The 15,027-nt window shown below is 55.5% G+C and overlaps 2 protein-coding genes across 1 annotated transcript in view; one reads left to right on the forward strand and one right to left on the reverse strand.

Annotated features, from left to right (window-relative positions):
* Window positions 1-6,520, forward strand: part of LOC118627780 (guanylate cyclase D-like) — a 36,001-nt gene extending 29,481 nt beyond the window's left edge. The window contains exons 17-18 of the mRNA XM_036258227.1: window positions 1,771-1,856; window positions 6,283-6,520. Coding sequence (XP_036114120.1) covers window positions 1,771-1,856; window positions 6,283-6,391 — 195 coding nt within the window. The 3' untranslated portion in view covers window positions 6,392-6,520. The remainder of the gene's footprint in view (window positions 1-1,770; window positions 1,857-6,282) is intronic.
* EMSY (EMSY transcriptional repressor, BRCA2 interacting) overlaps window positions 1-15,027 on the reverse strand; it is a 546,562-nt gene that overhangs the window by 328,950 nt on the left and 202,585 nt on the right.

A 15,027-nucleotide genomic window follows, 5' to 3' on the forward strand; every position in this document is an offset into this window, starting at 1 on the left:
GCTGGTGTTGGGGCTGGAGCTGATCACCTTTACATGTTCCCTCCACTCCCTAAATTCTAAGGAAACATTTCTTCTGTAGCTATTCCCTCATGTAGCTCCTCATGAGAAGGACCGGGGCAAAGAAGTTACTTCTATTGATTATCTACCTGGGCAGCGTGTGGGTGCACAACATACATTAACATTTATTACTCACAGCAATAATGAAATGGGGATCAATATCCTCATTCATAGTTGAGGAAATTAAATTAGAGAGGCAAAGTGACTGACTTGTCCAAAGTCACAGCTTGTATGCCAGGTCTGGTGGCTCCAAAGCCTGTGCTTTCTCCATAGCACTGTTGGGCTCCTATTCATCCCTCAGAACCTCAACGTAGACATCACCTCTCACTGAAGCCTGCCCTGACCCAGGAACACTCTTTTTCCTCTCCCCCAGCAGCAACTATCATGTCTTCTCTGTGTGCCCACTAGACTAAAGACCACCCCTTTGTAGGTGTGATATTGGGATGCACTTGACCATGAACACCTCAGAGACAGAGACAATTCTGTAACCTCTGCATTCATTTTTTTTTTTTTTTTTTTGTCCTCAACCGAGGACATTTTTTGACATTTGTCTTCAGATAGAGCAGGAGGGAGAGAAGGACGAAGAGAGAAAGTGAGAAACATCGATATGAGAGAGAGACATCAACTGGCTGCCACCCACATGGCCCCATCTGGGGCTGGGGACAAACTGCAACCGAGGTATGTGCCCTTAGCAAGAACCGAATCTGGGACTCTGGTCCACGGGCTGACGCTCTAACCGCTGAGCCAAACAGGCCAGGGCTCTGCATTCATTTTTAACATTAATGTTTATGAAATGGTACAGTATTCCTGTGAATGATCTTTCTTCCTACCCCATGTCCTCTCTTTTCTGCAATTCCTCAGCTAGATTCAGGCCTGGTGGAGAGACTAGAGCAGCCTAAGCATTAATGCCCAGGGCTGTGACGGGGCCTCAGAAACTGGAGCTCCAGGGAATTCACTATATTATGCTGTGGAATGTTCGAGCGGAGGGGAAGGTGCAGCTCAGAGAGGGCAGTGGCCTGTGCATGGCCACACAGCCTGTGGGCACTGGCAATGTGAAATACTTTGCTCTGGAGGCTGAGGTTATGGGAGAGTTGGCTAGAGTAAGTCAGGGCAGGTGTGTCTTGTTTGGGGGAATGGGCACTTGGTGTCCTGAGGAACAGAGGCACTGGGATGACAGAAAGGGATGCCAAGAGGGAATGAGGAGGGCAGCAATCCAACCTTGGGTTCTTCAGGCTGGCCTGGGGGCTCCATGGCGCAATACCCATCTGTGTGCCAGGGTGGGGTATGGAACCTCTAGACCAGCTAGTGCCCCTCCTGCGCCCTCCACTCCTGACCTCCAGGCAGCTGCACCCCCATCCCATGGGAGGCCACCAGGTCCTGCAGTAGTTGGGGAGAATCACAGGTCATAGAATCCTGGCATCTTAGCATTCTGGATCTGCTGGTCATAAAATTCATGATTTATTAGTTATTTCTCTGACAGATAAATATTAACTAATTTAATCCACACAGCAACTTTGTGAGTATGAGGGCCACTGAGGCCCAGAGAAGTGAAGTAATTTGGCCAAAGTCACACAGCCAGCAGGTGAACGAGCCAAGATTTGGACCCAGGCAGCCTGCCTCCAGGCTCTCGGCTGCCTCCACCAAGCTGCTGCACACCTCTGCCTTGCTTTCCGCTTGAGAGGGTCGCTCAATCCTCTCTCCTGTCTCCTCCAGGGGAAAGGCGTGGAGGAGACCTATTGGCTGGTGGGGAAGGCAGGCTTCCCCAGACCCCTCCCCGCACCTCTGGACATCAAACCTGGGTGAGTAGGAGGAATTTCCCCAGCTGTTTGGCGTTTTTGTGCGTGCAAAATTTGCTATTTGTTATTTTTCTGATTATAAAAGTCTCACCTGCCTAATGCGGAAAACTTAAAATATACAGAATTCTTTAACAGTGAAATAATCGCCCTCTTCCCACTCCTGAGAGACAGCACTGTCAGCGCAGGCCCGATTCTGAGGCGGTTGTCGAGGATGAGCTCATGCTGCCTCGGTGACTTCTCACTCGGTCTGTGCTCCCCCCCCCCCCCCAAGTGTCTTCTGTTGCTCAGAGCACTGTCACAAACACACTCCTAGTGACGGCACCAGGAGTGCAACATGTGTGGGAGCCATGATTAGCTCCACTTCCTCTCGTCGCTGAACATGTAGAATCTTCTCATTTGGGGCTGCATGCAGGTAATGCACTGATAAATATTACTGGGCATTTGTCACATGCAGACGATTTCTGCCCAGGCTGGAGGGCAAGGGTCACAGTTGTTGCCAATTACTGAGAATTACAGTTTCCTATAAATAAGACCCCAAGGCTCACAGGTCATTCCACCAGTGGGGAGGCTGAGCCTGGGGGTGACCAGAGCCCACTCAGGGTCCCCCAAGTATGACCATATTGAAACTCCCTGACCAGAGTCTTTCCCTTGTCAGAACTTCCCAGTGGCTCCTCTCAGCTCTTCCAGGCTGCCCCCTGCCCAGGCTGCCCCTTCCATTTCTCAAGATGAACACTGTGTGGGACACCCCTGGGCTTCCTGGGGAAGGACCAGTGCTAAGGCGGCCCAGGCTCCGTGTCCTCCAAGCATATGGATGGGGTGACTGGTAGGGAGCCGGTGGCAGCAACCATTTCCCTTCCATCCTGCTGTCGGGGTGCCCCAAGGCCTAGAACCCCCGGGAACCAGGGCAGAGGCTGGGAGGGGGGCAGGGCATGGATGGGCACACACTGGCATACCGAGAAGCTGCCAGGGTACAAAACATACAGAAGTACATTTTTTTTTATCCTCACCGGAGGACATTTTTCCATTTTTTGTTCAGATAGAGTGGGAGGGAGAGAGAGAGAGAGAGAAACATCGACGTGAAAGGGACATGTCGAGTGGTTGCCACCTGCACGACCCAACCAGGGCCGGGGACAAACTGCAACTAAGGTACATGCCCTTAGTGGGAATTGAACCCGGGTCTCTCTGGACTGCAGGCCAACGCTCTAACTGCTGGGCCAAACCGGCCAGGGCAGATGTCCTTTTTTTTAAGGATACACCAGCCTCCTGGGTGCAGAACCAGCTTATGTTCACAGAAAGTCTCCGCACAGCCCCAGGTCCTTCAACTCTGCAGGAAGTCTGTGTGGACAGCTTACTGGGTGGCAGCACAGTGTGAGGATGGGGCTTGGGTCCGGGACTGTTTTGGTGACCTTGGGCAAGTCCCTGTGCTCTCTGTCTTTTCCATGAGCCACAGCAGCCTTGGCTCACCGCCCCTCCCCCCCCCACGAGAGCGGCATGGCCTTTGTGCCCTGTCCCCACTATAGGTCCTCTACGCACCTCTCTTGCCCCTTGAAGAGCAAGCCGTCCTCTGACCTCACAGCCCCACCCTGCCCTCCCTGCTCCTCCCCTCCCCTCGCCCTCTGACCTCACAGCCCCCCCGCCCTCCCTGCTCCTCCCCTCCCCTGGTCCTCTGACCTCACAGCTCCCCCCCCCCCCCCCCCGCCCGCCCTGCTCCTCCCCTCCCCTGGTCCTCTGACCTCACGCCCCCCCCCCCCCCCGCCGCCCACCCTGCTCCTTGCTCCCCCCCCAGCGCACTCCCCAGAAGGCCCCTCTGCTGATGCGACTTCACTTCCTCATCTCCCACTCCCTGCCCAGCCCCCGCAGTCTGACTCCACTCCCGGCCCAGAACGCTCTGTGAAGGTCACCGGTGACCTCCACCCATGTCACCGGATCTGTGGGCAGTTCTAGTTCTTGACCTGACTGCTCAGCAGCATTTCCCCTCTGCCCTCGCGCTTCCTAGAAACGGGCTCCGGCCTCCTCACCCTGGCTGTGCTCGGTCCTCTCCATCTCCTCCCCTCGGCCTCCTCTCCTGTCCCCACCCCGTAACAGCTGGGGTGCACAGGGCTCTTCCTTGAGGCCCTGTCCTTTCCGGATGCCGATGACAGCCCCATGGGCCTCGGCCCCACCGCCCCTCTGAGCTCCAGGACACTGCCCCTCATGGAGCCCTTCCGGAGCCCTGCCGGCATCAGACGCTCTGCCCGCTGGGCTGCAGGGCCCTCCCCCCGAGTCCTCTTCTCGTGGACAGCCTTGCCGCCCTCCCTCCAAAAGCCGGACCCTGTCCGGAGTCCGCAGCAATCCGCAGCTCTGCCTCCATCACACCCCGACCTGCCGGTTCTCTACCCCCACGCCTGTCTCCTGGCCACAGGGCTCCTGCCATTCCACTCACCCACTGGGCTCTGTATCCGTCTCCTCTGGCAGCCAGAGTGATCTTTGTTTCACCTTTTTTTTGGTTAATTCTCACCCAAGGATATTTTTCCCATTGGTATTTTTAGATAGAGTGGAAGGGAGGAAGAGAGAGAGAGAGAGAGAAACACTGATATGAGAGAGACACATTGGTAGGTTGCCTCCCGCACCACCCCGACCAGGGCCAGAGGTCAAACCTGCAACTGATGCTCTAACTGCTGAGCCGAACTGGCCAGAACCAGAGTGACCTTTTAAAGAAGAAACAAATATGATCAACATAAAAGTTCCCTGTTTAATCCTCTGGGGCTCCCTACTCCTGAGGCTCAGACCCACACTCTTTCATGCTGCCGCCTGCCACTGCTGAGCCACCTGCACGGGACCTTCTTCCTGTTCCTTAATGTACACTGAGCTTCCCTCCCCCTGGCCTCTGCTCTCACTGTCCCCTGCACCCTGGCCTGGTCCCTTCCTGTCCTAAGGTCCCAGCTCTGAGGTCGCCTCCTTCATGAGAGCTCTGATCACAGAGCCCTGCTGTCACCCTCCACCCCATCTCCCAGCACTGCGTCCCCGGAGCACTTGTTACGCCCTGATGCTTCCTGTTGACATGTGTATGGAACTTTCCCTGCACGAACAAGCCCCGTATCCTGGCCGCCGTGTGCCCGCAGTGTGCCCGCACAGCCCCAGTGCCAGCACCCTCCCGCCTTTTCCCAGCCGGGCCCTGGCCAGCCAGGCACTGGGCAGCCCAGCGCCCAGCCCTCCCCGACTCACCCTGTCCCGGGAGTGGGAACCCACAGGTCTGGCAGCCATTTGTCATCCCGAGCTCCCTCAGCTGATGGCTTTTCCACTCCCGGCAGAAACTTTAGAAAGTGCCAGAAACATTTTCATCTTGGCTCAGGGCGGGAGGAGAGTAGAGATCACTCTCCCAGGCCTCCAGGCAGGCTGGGGAGAATCCTGCACCAACCCGGGCCTATGGGCTTACACCTGGTAAGTGGGCACACAGGAGACTGTGCGCGCAGGCACACACACAAAAGTGCACACACACAAAAGTGCACACACTGCACTCACTGTGGGCATCAGGCACATACACAGAGAAACACCACCACATGCCCTCCACCTGCTTGGAGACGAGGTCACAGACAGACCGACAGACACGCTGGTCTCTCCAGGAAGGGCGAGGATGCCAGCTGGACGGGCACTTGTCTTGGAGTTGCAGTTACAGGCAGTGAGCAAATTTCACTTGAAATGAGTGCTATAGCTTGATTTTTTTTTTTTTAGTCAAACTTTCTAAAGATACTTTTATCTTCACCTTCTGTATTTGCCATATCTGCATAAGTTATTCATCTTTCTATCTGGGGATGTTTGGGGAGACTGGTGGAGATTACAGGAAGGGGCAAAAACTCCCTCCCCATCTTGGTGTAGCCACACCCCAGGTAGCAGGGCCCACAGAAGTGTCTCCGGGTCAAGTGTCACAGAAACACTCTACACAGCGGTCCTTTCTCTCCCCTCCGATCCTGCTAACCAGGCTCAAAAGCGTCCCCTGCCAGGCTGTTGTGAGTCACTCAGAACCTTGCTCCCTTCTCTGTGCAGAGGCAATAACCCCACTCTGCGCTCCTCTGGGCACTTGCGGGAAGCGAATGAGAGAGTGAGTGTGTGCAAGGTGGGGGCCCAGTATCCCTACCCTGGACTTGCCCCTCACCCTGTGGCCTCCCAAGGGTCATGTCCTAAGGGACAGAGCTGGGGCTAGCTCTCCATCTCCTGGGAGACCTCTGGACTCGAAGCCACACACACAGATGAGTCAGGAGCACTACACCTCTCTGGCCTTGGTCCCCTCGCATTAATGGGGAGGGCACTGCGAGCCCACAGCAGGGCCAGTGTAGGGATCCGGAGAAGCCAAGGAAGGGACAGGGGCTCCTTGGAAGCCGTGTGGTCTCTTAATCCCCGCTCTGTTGTTCTGGGCGGGGCTTTATTATTCTTGTTTCTCCTTTTCCCCTAGGGATCCCTGGAAGGACCTCATAAACCAAGAAATCAGGGCGGCTTTTGCCAAAGTCCGACATTGTTCAGCTGCACCTCCGAGCTCAGGGAAGGCCCAGGTCGGGCCCTGAGGAGAGGGACACAGTGGGACAGGAGCCTGCACCAGCCCACAGACTCTTATGCCTAGACACCCAACCCCTCTCCTGCTTCGCTCCCTCCCGAGAACTCTCCTGCTCAGCCCCCAAGCAGCCAACTAGGTGCTCATTAATAAGTGCCCTAGAGCGATAGTAACTGATGTGTTCCAGTGTGAATCCTATGGGGAAACTTGCTTCTTGACACAAAAACAATAAAAATATAAATAGTCCTGTCCTCTCAGGCAGTGCTTTGTTCTCGACAGATCGACAGATCGTTTGGCCTCTGAGAGCTCGTTATTATAAATTCATTACTCCTCACATCAAGAACGCGTCCCCACTGTACAGCCGAGGTGCCCAGGCGCACAAGGAGGAGGTCGTTTGCCCCAGTGGCACGAGCAGAAGCAAGACGGGAACCAGGAACTGGAGCCAGGTGTACGAGGGCTCCAGGCTCAGCAGGGCCACCTACTTACATTGCATCTCTTCCGAGAGCCTCTGTTTTGTCATCTCTAAAATGGGAGTTGAGAAGGACCACACAAGGCTTGTTCCTAACACAGGTCTCAGCCCAGAGCAAATGCTCAAAGAATGCTGTCTCCTTCCCTGCCTCCCTCCCCTGAGCCAGTCTCATCCGTGGGCACTGTGCTGGGAGTCCAGGTCATGGGCTCCTAGAATCTCTGGGGAGGGAAGGGGAGAGATAATGCCTTGATTCTTAGGAAAATGAGACTTCTGTCTTACAGAAAAAATCACACAAACCACAGCCAACTCATTAAACTGGCTTCTGACATCAAAGAGTGTTCACCAAACCCTCAGGCAGACCAGGCGCACGCGGAATTCATTTCCCTGGGGCGGGGGGGGGGGGGGGGAGGACCAGGGGACAAACTGGTCCTTCTTCGAAAGACCCCTTGGGAGTTGTTGGGAAATGTTCTGCCTGCCGGCTGTGCTCACAGAGGCCAGGCTGAGTGTGTGTGTGTGTCTCTGTGGAGAGGCGACGTGGAAGGGACTTGGGTGATGTGTGTTTGGAGCCATGAGCTGCTGTGTGGTGGCAAGTGCTGGACTTGCCTTAGGGAGATGCCACTGCAGGCCCTACCTGCATGACTTTGGACTGAACCTTTTTACACCTCAGTTTCCTCAAATGCAGAGTGAGTCCAGTCACCCTGACCGCTCGTGTGGTGAGAAGTGACGGAGAGGACTGTGTGAGCACCACGCGGGTCTGGCCCCGCACGAGCCTGCCGGAGTTGAGAAGGATGTGCCCGTGCCCGTCTGTGGGACATGCCCACAGCCGTGCTCGACTGTGTCTGCTGCAGCCAGGTGGGGACAGAAACATGACCTAGTTCCTCCAAGGACCTCAGTGTGGCCCACTTCAGGCCTGTGGATGTTCCCTCGGGGCCTCAGTTCTCCATCAGTAACAGGAGCATCTGGTCCAGGTGACCATGAGGTCCCTCTGGGCATGAGGATCCATGAGCACACCTTGAGTAGGTGGAGGCCCAGCCTGGTGGGCAGACACAAGGAGACCAGCATTCAAACCAGGACCCAGCTGTCCTACCACAAGCCGGTCAGTGGGTCTCTCTAAGACCTCAGCTCCTCACTGCACAGTGAGGACCAGACCCTGCCCTGCCTGCCTTACAGGCTGCTGTTAGGTCTAAGGCAACGGCTGTGAACGCACGCTCTCAACTGAGTGTGTGCTGCAGCCGTGCCTTAGGCTGCACATATGTGTGACAGACCCGCGTGGCTTTGTGCATGCTGTGGCTGTCAGAGCTCAAAGTGCCCTGAGCGACAAATAACAGTGTACCTGTCCATACCTGTGAACATCTGTGTGCATGCTGTCTGTCTGTGTATATGTGCATTTGTGTGTCTGTGTGAGCTGTGTATATGCACTTGTGTACATGTGGGCCTTGGTGTGCTGCATGTATGCTGCTTTAGCTGTGTATGCTATGTGTCCAGGTATGTCTGTCTGGGCACCAGTCTCAGAGCAGTGGTGGGTCTCCTTGTATTGGTATCTGTGCACACAATGTGGGTCTGCATGTACAGTGTGTGTCCAAGTGCGTGCCTTGTACATGTGTGAGTTGTATGTTGGGGTGTGTCAGCCATGGGTCTCTTTCCTCTTAGGCCCTCCAGAATGATAGTGTGGGGAGCAGCCCCTGGCCCTGTGCCCACCCTCTGAGGCCTGAGGCAGTTCCGTTCTCAAACACTCTGCTCCGCCCCAGGGCAGAACCTGGGGCTCTGGGAGGGAACTGGTTCCAAAGCTGACACACTGCACATAAATAGACCCGCTCACGCCGGAATCCTCCCCTCTTCAACTTTCTCCCCTCAGCTGTGAACAAGGTCTCCAAGGAAACAGGCCCACCTGGCTCCTGTGCTGTACCCCTGCCAGGAGCTGGGCTGGTTTCCTCAGCTCCTGGGGGGCTCTAGGCTCATTTAGTCCACATCACCCCACTGCCTGCTACGGGACAGACCCCGTGCCTGGAGCTTCCACTCATATTATCTCAACCACAACCACCCTCTGAGGCAGGAGTCATTTGCCCACTTTCTAGATGAGGAAATGGAGGCTCAGATCGTGACATGATTTGTCCATGCCAGCCTCTGTCTCCTGATCTGAGGTGGCTGCACCGTGCTACCACAGCCCAGGGAAACGTCAATGGTCCCTGAAGGTCCCCAGAGGATGGCCTCAGGGGGCACACAGCTTTCTCTTCTGCAAACCGAGGTGAGGACAGGTGAGGCCGAGGGGGCTCTCAGAGCGGGCCCTCCCCTCATGAGGAGCCAGCCCAGCATTTGCATGGGGCTTCCGGGTACATGCCCAGTGGAACCCCAGAGATGGGGCCCCCCAAGTCATGACTTTCATGATGAGTCAGTGCCAGCTGGTCCCTATGAAGTCCCCCTACCTTCCCCTGCCAGCCTGAGCCCTTCCTCCTGTTCTCTGGGATGGTTCCCAGCAATGGGACACTCCTGGCATCTCTAGGGTTGGGGTTCTTGCTATGACAGATGGGGCCATGGGGCTCCAGAAGGTCCTTACAGGGCCAGGTGATCTCGACTTGTTTGACTGATGGTTCTTCAGACAGGCACAATTTGGAATGGACTCCTTAGAAAAGTCTAAATACTTTAACCTGACACTCAAAGCCCTCACCTCATCTACCCCTGACCCCCAGCTCCCTGGCCATGACAGACTGCTTACTCTTCCCCAAGCCCCTCACAATGCCACACCTTGCTCTTGCTGTTTTCTCCACCTAGATCACTTTAACCCTTTTTCAACATTTGGTGAACTCCTACACATCCTTCAAAGTCCACGTGAAAAGCCACTTCCTCCCCAAACCCTTTTCCAACTAACTGCCTCTTGTATGTAATTTGTTGTCATGCCTGACTCTCCCTTGATGGCAGCAACCTTGCCTAGTTCATTCCTTCCTTCCCAATGCCCGCGAAGAGGTGTGCACTGGGAGAGCAAATGAATGAATGAGCAAGCTGATGAACTAGTTAGCCCAAAGGCTCCTGAGGTCTCCTGCCTAGTTTCTCCTCTGCTGTTCTCTGCATCTGGGCATGCTCAGTCGAATGCTTAGTTGGGATCCTGCTTGCCAGGTGTGTCAGCCTGTGGCTTCCTTGGCTGCTCTTTTGCCCCTTGCGACCACCCCTCCTGTGCTATGGACACTCCTCCTCCAACCCTGGCACCAACCTGGGTGCTCTTCCCCAGCCCTTTTTCTTCCCACCCCTTCTGGCTCACTTCTCACCATTCATACCTTTGCTCCTTTGCTGCTTCCTCCAGGAAGCCTTCCCTGAAATCTTTCCTTCCACTCCCCAGGGCTATGGGAGAGCACCTCACTCTCTGGCTCCTCAGCCTTCTGGCAACCCTACCTAGCAGACTTGGGGCTTCCTGAGGGCAGGTCTGGGTCTAAGCCCTCTTTCGGTGACCCTGGTGGGAGGAGAAATATAACAGGGCAGTAGAGGTGGAGGAGGCCACTGTGGTGGCAGGTGAATCTACCTTTAAGGAAATTCACCTACATGAATGCATGAAAATCAGGTTTGCTCAAGGACTGTTAGAGCTGTGTCTCACTCTTACAGGGGGAGGTGAAGTGACGTAGAGCGGGAGGAAAGGGTCACACGTGTACTGATCATGTTGCATGTGCATTGTCTCAGGAAGCCATCCTCGCAGCTCTGGGAAGGGGGTGTCATCACCCCCATTGCTACTGAGTTCACCTGAGGCAGTAGGACCAAAACCCTAGTTCTTTCCCGGGGGCTGGCCATGCTGCTTCTGGTCCCTGCTCTGCCCCTGGACTTGCTGGCGCAACACTCCTGCTCTAAGATTCCATGCTTCCTCGAGACTCTTCAGAAGTCCACTAGAGGGCAGGCAAGCTGTTCCAGAGAGAACCCGAAGCCCCTCTGGCAACCTTGGGATTCCTGGCCCCTCTCCAGCCTGCAGGCTCCTCGGGTCCACTTCCTAGACAGAGGTGAATGGTGCGCACTGAGGAATAGGTGGGGCCCCACCCCACAGAGAAGTCCAGTGTGAGGAATCACCCTGCCCACTGGAAGACAGTGAGAGGGCAGCAGATGCCAGCGTCCTGTCCCCCATCCGAAACGCCCAAGTCTTCATGTGTCCGAGGTTTGTCCAGTCTCCAGCCATTTGCATTTCCTATTAAAAGCACATAGGTGACGCTGTCTTGCTCAGTGCTTTCCTGGGCGTTAGCTCACACCGCCCACCACGCCCCCTCTAGGAGGCAGGTGTAACGGTCCCCATGCACAGACAGAAGGAGCAGGCTCTTGCTGGCGGTTCTCTCCCATTGCTGACTTAGACCTTCCTTCTGGGCCCTAGGCCCAGGGTCCGGCTGCCTGCCGAGCACCTTCCGTATGAGCCACGATCACCTGACTGTGCTCTGCCCTGTCCTGGCCAGAACCAGGCGTGCTCACCCCCTCTTCCCTGTCCTTCCCATGACCCTCTCCCTCACCCCCACAATCAATCCCCATGCCCACCTCACCCAGCACCATAGTCTCTGCCTTGGTCCAGACCCCATGGCCCTGGGTCCTCCGTGACAGCCCCGGCCTCCATGCTGCTCCTGCCTCCATTCGCCAACTGGCTCATCACACACACACACACACACACATACACACACACACGCACACGCACACTCACACGCACACACACACGTGTATCTGCAGCTCGGACCTCGCCATGTCACTTTGCTACTTAGCACGCTCTCCACTGCTGATGGCCAGGGCCCTTCAGCATGACGCTCCTGCCAACAGACCTCCTCCCCGCATCTGCCGTCGCCCAGCCCTTTCCCACCCCATGCCTAGCCCCACCTTGTCCTCTCAAATTGCTCAGATTCCCAGTGTCAACCTAGAGAGTTTTTATTGTAAAAGTATTCCTATTAGCAGTTATAATAAGCCCCGAAGACCTGGACCCAGTGGCCCGGAGACTCTAACCTTCCCCCTTGCACCACTGCGTCCAGGTGCAGAATTCTTCCAGCTTGAAGAACATAACGTCCACTCGGCCCATTTCAGGAACTGTCATTACAGCCACGGCCTGGGGGAAGCCAAGCCGAGGGGGCAATCGCTGTTCCCCCATGTGTCCACTTTGAGCCCACACTCAACACTTTGATATAACCCTAAAACCAGACCCAGCTTCCCAGTACCAGTGAGAAATGGAGAGTCTGCTGGAGCTCCCTGGGACCCAGAGAAGAGAGTGTATCATCACACGTCATGCAGCCAAGCTTCATGAACTCCTCCAAACCGCCAGTTCCCCTCCCTGGCAGCACCCCTGTCCCCCCTCCTCTTCCTCACCACTCCCTTGCCTCCCAAGCCCCTGTTGTCCCAAGCCAACCAGCACCCCGTCTCAGCTTCCTGCTTCATTGATGGTTACCCGAAGAGCAACTACAAGACCTTTTAAAGGGCAGATTCAGGGCTTCCCAGGCAGTGTCTTCAAGGCTCCCCCTGCAGGCAGCCACGGGAGGGTCTTTATTTCATTGAAAAGAAGGGACTCATACGGACGGAATATCTACACTTTGATCCTCACTACAAGCATATAAGGTAGACATGATTCTCTCCATAGTTTTTAATGAAGCTACTGAGATGCAGTCCACAGCTGCTCAGCAAGCCAGTGGCAGAACTGGACCTTGACTCCAAAGCCCTCATCATGCACATCACCCCGGCTGCCTTGCGGGCCACAGCCACATACTACACGGAAAAGGGTGACGCAGATGCAGCAACAGACTGTCACCAGACGCAGGGTGGGACCAGCCAGAGGAAATGGGGTGAGGTCCGGAGGGGCAGGCAGGTGAGGCCGGGGCCCTCGGGAAAGCCAAGGCCAACAGCCAGGTGTCCGGCGGGCGGATGGAGGAGCTGAATGGAGCAGACCTCAGAGTGATGTGAACAGATGTCAAGGTCACAACTTGAAGTGAGAGTAGAGCAGAGGGAGAGCGAAAGAGCGGGGATCCGGAACCTTTCAGAGAGCTGATTCGGGCCCTCTGGGCGCTGGCCAGGATGTCTTTAAGGGTACCCCTGTGGGCAGCCCAAGTGGAGCGTTTTTCTCGCTCTTGTGGCCTCGGTCTCCCCTCTCTGTGGGAGCCTCTTAAATTATTTCCTACAGCCCTCACCTCTGGCAACTCTAAGTGGAGAGAGGGAGACAGAGACAGAATGAGAGAGCGGAGGGAGTTTGACAGAGATAACTGAGCACAGTTGGGAGAGAGCAGGAAGGAGAGGGATGATGGAGGATGTATGTGGGTGCATGATATGGAATCTGGCCCCCCTGCATAGTGAAAGAGACAGGAAAATGGGAAATGTGACATGTGCTTGGACCCCCAGGGCCATCAAAGGGTTTTAAGCAGGGGAGTGACCTAGTCGAATCTGTGTTTGGAGAGACTCCATCTGGCCGCCATGTGGAGGATGAACGACTGGATGGATGAACAGGAAAGGGAGACCCTGGGGCAGGAAGTTCCCCTGGGGGAGGGGAGGGGAGAAAGAAGCCAAGGCCAAAGGGGGAGGGAGACGCAGGAGCTTCCTCTTCCAAGATCAGGTGGAAGAAGAGGAGGAAGAGGGGCCAGCACAAGGATCCAGGCGGACATGCGGAGAGATGGGGAGTGAACCAGGAGAGGGCACGACAGGCACCAAGGGAAGAGGGCAGTTCAGGAAGGAGAGAGTGAGCAGCTGTGAAGGATGCAGCCAAGTGACCAAGCACCCAAGGCAGCTGGGGACAGAAGAGTGTCTATCCATTGTCGTTCCAGATGCGGAGGCCAGGGAGGAGCTGATTGCAGTGATGGGGCTGGAGACGTAGAGGAAGTGAGGAGAGTGGAGGGAAATAGAGATAGCAAGAGCAGGTGACAACCTTGACAGGTCTAGCTGGGAGAAGACAAGAGGTCAGGGTAGTAGCTGGCTGGGGACCTGGGAGGCCTAGAAAGGGTTGTGAAACGAGTGTGTCTGTGCTGGTGGGAGGGCCTGTAGGGAGAGCTGCCCAGAGGCTTTCTCAGGAGGCAGACGGAAGCACAGCACACAGGCCAGGCAGGCCCTGATGCAGGCAGAGGTGCGGTTGGTTTTAGGGCCCTGGTTCAGGCCTCAAAGCCAGCTCTCCTGCCCCAGCACACAGGGGAGGGGGGAGGCAAGCAGACACAAGCCACACAGCCCAGAAGAGGCCAGGGAGCAGCAGTCTGGAAGGCTGATTACCCATTCCCAAGCTTCCAGACCTGGAGAAAGGGGCTGGCTATGGGGACAAAGCTGAGCATCCAGCCCTCGGGAGACAGGATCCAGCCCTCTGCGCCCTGGAGGCCCAGCCTAGCCTCCAGGCTCCGGGGATTCCGAGCTCACAGCATCCCATCAGGATTAATGATGGGATTCCCGGGAGGTACAGCAGTCTGTCAACCATGCCCTTCCCGCCCCCCCGTTTCACACACCAGGAAATCAGCCCCAGTGGAAGCCCCTCAACTCACGTGTGGTCTTCTTCTAAGAAAATCGAGTCACGAGCAATGCAAGATCACAGCCCAGCTCCCACCGGCAAGCGCATGTGTGCACGTGTGGTTGTACATGTACACGTCTACTCACAGATGGCACGCTGATCTGTGCACTGTCTGATGTGTGTGCACTGCGTTTGGGAGCCTAGGTGTTTTAAGTCCTCATTGTATATATGGGATACGATGTGTATTTGTCGACAATGTGTGTGCAGTGTTTGTGACCATGGCATTCGGTGGGATATATATATAGGCACTCTGTGTGCACATCATGTGTATATATGCACATCATGTATGTTCAATGTGCATGCTGGTGTGTGCTGCTTGCATGCTGTATATATGAGAGTTGAATCTGTGAGGGTGTGTGCATCTGTGTGTGGTCACTTTTGAGGGTGTCTCTGAGAAATGTTTGAAATGTTTGTGGATAGAATGTGTGCCTGTGTGAAATTTTGTGTGAGGTTGATGCATGCTTGTTGTTTTCATGAATTGTGCTCCTGTGTGGCCTGTACTGTGTGAGGGTGTATGTGTAGGGTGTGTGTATGTGTGTGCACTTGGTATAAGTACCCTTTTGCAGGTGCACTGTGTCCATGGGGGCAGTGTGTAGAAACGTCACGGGGCGAGGTGTGACAGCCTAACACAGCAGAGAGGCGTGGAGTTGCAGCTCCCACTTGGACATCTCCTGGCTGTGTGACCTGAGTTCGTTCCTGCCCCCACTTA

The sequence above is a fragment of the Molossus molossus genome, unplaced genomic scaffold (genome assembly GCF_014108415.1).
Source record: "Molossus molossus isolate mMolMol1 unplaced genomic scaffold, mMolMol1.p scaffold_m16_p_13, whole genome shotgun sequence".
In the NCBI taxonomy this organism is placed as follows: domain Eukaryota; kingdom Metazoa; phylum Chordata; class Mammalia; order Chiroptera; family Molossidae; genus Molossus; species Molossus molossus.